The sequence below is a fragment of the Acanthisitta chloris genome, unplaced genomic scaffold, assembly GCF_000695815.1.
Source record: "Acanthisitta chloris isolate BGI_N310 unplaced genomic scaffold, ASM69581v1 scaffold26027, whole genome shotgun sequence".
In the NCBI taxonomy this organism is placed as follows: domain Eukaryota; kingdom Metazoa; phylum Chordata; class Aves; order Passeriformes; family Acanthisittidae; genus Acanthisitta; species Acanthisitta chloris.
Genome location: NW_008681340.1, coordinates 1 through 3,912, shown reverse-complemented (window position 1 = coordinate 3,912; position 3,912 = coordinate 1). Strand labels below are relative to the sequence as shown.

Below are 3,912 nucleotides of genomic sequence, written 5' to 3'. Positions count from 1 at the left end.
CCCCCAGCCCCTCTCAGCATAAGGATCTGCCAGCAGAGGCAGAGCCCACCCCCCAAAAAAATAAAAAACCTCTAGCAAAGCTGCCCCCCACCCACTCACCCCCACCCTGGGGTGCTAGGAGGGCTGGGGATACTTCTGTGAGTGCTCAAGGGATGCAGAGACCCTGAGCTGGGTGATGCTTCTGGGGGGTCTTAGGGCAGTGGAGGGGTCAGGGCTCTGATTGGGGTGGGATAGGGGCACAGAGCCCCTAGTTGAAGGGGTGTCCCCCCAAAATCAGGGCCTGTCACCATCCTGAGATTCCCACAGGGCACGGAAAGGTTTGGGACACGTGAGTCTGCTCCAGGAGGTTGGGGGGGCTGTGCCTTGGGGATGGCATTGAACTGGGAGATGCTGCTGGGAGTAGGTGGGATCTGGGGTGAAAGGGGAAGACCCTAAAACATACCCCTATAGCCCCCCCAACTCCAAGCTTGGATCCATCCTCCTCCCCAACCCTCCTCCTCCCCTCTCCTCAACAAATCCCCTCCAAAATCCCCCCAAATTCCCCTTGCAAACCAGCCCACCCTTGCCCCCCACAGTGAGGGGCAGACAGGACCCTGTGCTCTGTATTTCTTCCTTCTCCCTCCTTCACCCGCTCTTTGTTGTTTCTTGAGAGAGGGAAAGAAGGCAAAAAAAAAAAAGAAGGGAGAGAGAGAAAAAAAAAAAAAAACCCACACAGGAGGAGGCAGGAGCCTATTTTGCCTCCCAGGCAATATTTCTGGAGCCAATCGGAATGCGCACCCACCCTGCCCTGCTCCCTAATTAAAGGCTTTAAGCAGGCGGCTGGGGCTGGAGGTTTGGGCACAGACTCTTGGTTGCTCCTTGCAAAGAGCCCCAGCGGAGGAGGCAGCTCCAGGCACGTCGTGGGCAGCCAGAGCCGCCAGGTTGGGGGGTCCCCACCAGGCAGGCAGCTCCCCCCGCCCCAATCCCAGCGATGAGCGGCTCTTTTGATAAGAAGCTTTCCAGCATCCTCACCGACCTCTCGGGCTCGCTCAGCTGCCATGCAGCCTCCAAGGACTCTCCCACCTTACCTGAGTCCTCTGTCACCGATTTGGGCTACTACACCAGCCAACACGACTACTACTCGGGCCAGTCCTACAGCCAACCCGTGAGCCACTACCCCTACCACCAGTTCAACCTCAACGGCATCGGCACCGCCAGCACCTACTCGCCCAAGTCTGACTATTCCTACAGCCCTTCCTACCGCCAGTACAGCCACTTCAGGGACCAGCAGCTCCCGGCACAAGAAGCAGGTAGGATGCAGAGGGGAGAGGGGTTGTGTCCGTCCCACTGTGCCCTTGGATTGCAGAGGGAGTTGGGTGGGAATGAAGAGGGAGTTGGGTGGGAATGAAGAGGGAGTTGGGTGGGAATGAAGAGGGAGTTGGGTGGGAATGAAGAGGGAGTTGGGTGGGAATGAAGAGGGAGTTGGGTGGGAATGAAGAGGGAGTTGGGTGGGAATGAAGAGGGAGTTGGGTGGGAATGAAGAGGGAGTTGGGTGGGAATGAAGAGGGAGTTGGGTGGGAATGAAGAGGGAGTTGGGTGGGAATGAAGAGGGAGTTGGGTGGGAATGAAGAGGGAGTTGGGTGGGAATGAAGAGGGAGTTGGGTGGGAATGAAGAGGGAGTTGGGTGGGAATGAAGAGGGAGTTGGGTGGGAATGAAGAGGGAGTTGGGTGGGAATGAAGAGGGAGTTGGGTGGGAATGAAGAGGGAGTTGGGTGGGAATGAAGAGGGAGTTGGGTGGGAATGAAGAGGGAGTTGGGTGGGAATGAAGAGGGAGTTGGGTGGGAATGAAGAGGGAGTTGGGTGGGAATGAAGAGGGAGTTGGGTGGGAATGAAGAGGGAGTTGGGTGGGAATGAAGAGGGAGTTGGGTGGGAATGAAGAGGGAGTTGGGTGGGAATGAAGAGGGAGTTGGGTGGGAATGAAGAGGGAGTTGGGTGGGAATGAAGAGGGAGTTGGGTGGGAATGAGAGGGATTTTGGTGGAAATGAAGAGGGAGTTTGGTGGAAATGCAGAGGGAGTTTGGTAGGAACACAGAGAGAGTTTGGTGGGAATGAAGAGGGAGTTTTGGGGGATTGCAGAGGGAGTTTGGTGGAAATGTAGAGAGAGTTTTGGGGCATTGCAGAGGGAAATTGGTGGGAATGCAGAGGGAGTTTGATGGAAATGTAGACGGAGTTTGGTGGGATTACAGACAGAGCTTCATAGGCTTCCAGAGAGAAGCCTGTGGGATTGCAGAGGGAGTTTGGTGGAAATGCGGAGGGAGTTTTAAGGGATGGCCGAGGGAGTTTTAAGGGATGGCAGAGGGAGTTTTAAGGGATGGCAGAGGGAGTTTGAAAGGAATGCAGAGGGAGTTTTGTGGAGCTGTACCCCTCTAAGTGTCCCCAAGTTGGGGATGGGATGTTGTACTGCTGATGAATGTTGGGGGCAAAGCTCACCCCACTCTGGCGTCCCTGGGTGGACACAGTGGGATAGATCCACATTGGATGTGGCATCCAGGGGCTATCCCAGGGGGTGTCCTAGGGGCAGTGGCAGCACTCAGAGTGGGATGACCCTGAGCTGGGGAGGAGGATGACTGCACTGGGACCCCTTCAGCAGCCTCACCCCTGTGCTCTGTGCCCAGTGTCGGTGAAGGAGGAGCCGGAGCCGGAGGTTCGGATGGTCAATGGGAAGCCCAAGAAGATCCGTAAACCTCGTACCATCTACTCCAGCTACCAGCTGGCAGCTCTGCAGCGACGATTCCAGAAAGCCCAGTACCTGGCACTGCCCGAACGGGCCGAACTGGCTGCCCAGCTGGGGCTCACCCAGACACAGGTAAGGGCTGAGCCTCCCCCGACACCCCAGTTCCCAACCATGGGCAGGAGGGATCAGCAGAGAGGGAGTCAAAGCTTTCCTGCTCCTTGCAAAACATGCATTGGTGTGGATTTGGGAGGGGATTCTGCTCCTGGGGAGCATAGAGGAGGTCCCTGGGGTTGGCTGTTTCATGATTTCTCATAGGCACAGGGGTCCTTGTTGTCAGATGGAGCAGATCTGCTTTGCCAGGGGCAAAGTAGAGAGGAGGAAACTAGCAGAGAGAGGGGACAGACCTTAGCCATGTCCTGTGTCCCAGTTTTGGGGTTTGTCCCACTCCCTTTGGAGCTCCATCCCAGACCTTGCTCTGCTCACACACCCCATAGGGCTTGGGGCTGAATCCTGCCCTGGTGCCTGGGAAGGTCCTGGGTCAGCAGCACACCCAGGAACAGCACACCCAGCACATGTCCTGGGAATGTGGGGCACCAAGTTCCAGGTGGGATGGGACACTCAGGATGTGATGCTCAGGACAGGGTGCTCAGGACACCCCATCCCAGCATGGGTTGCTCAGGATGGGACACTCAGGTCAGGGTGCTCAGGTCAGGGTGCTCAGGACAGAGTGTTCAGGTCAGGGTGCCCAGGTCAGGGTGCTCAGAACGGGGTGCCCAGGACAGGGAGCTCAGGATGTGGTGCTCAGGATGGGATTCTCAGGACTTCCCATCCCAGCAGCAGATCCTGATCCCAAATCCCACAAGAGGACAGGGACCTGGGGCTGCACCCTGCTCCTCCTGCCTGGCCTTCCCTCATCCCTCCTCGGCTCAGACTGCCCTATCCTGCTTGATCCAGGCAGAGGGAAGGGATTTGGGGACCAGCTCCCCACCCCTCAGACCCTGCACTGGGGTGGCACTTCAGGCTGGACTGGAAGAGCAGGGATGTGTGGGATGGGTTTGTCCTCCTCAGGAGCCACCCAGATTCGGGGTTAACCCTCATGGTGAGGGTCGTGGGGACAAACTGTCCCCACGGATCTGTTGGTTGGGAGGACAAGGGGGTTGTCACCACTGTGACTCCCCCAGAGCCCTGCCCGGTGCCCTC

The 3,912-nt window shown here is 57.5% G+C and overlaps 1 protein-coding gene across 1 annotated transcript; it reads left to right on the top strand.

The window, feature by feature from the left end:
• Positions 1-970: 970 nt before the first annotated feature.
• Positions 971-2,844, top strand: DLX3 (distal-less homeobox 3; the record flags this gene model as incomplete). Its single annotated transcript, XM_009078081.1, has 2 exons — positions 971-1,289; positions 2,654-2,844. Coding segments are annotated over exons 1-2 (510 nt in total), but the record flags the coding sequence as incomplete, so codon positions are not given.
• Between the last annotated feature and the right edge of the window lie 1,068 nt (positions 2,845-3,912).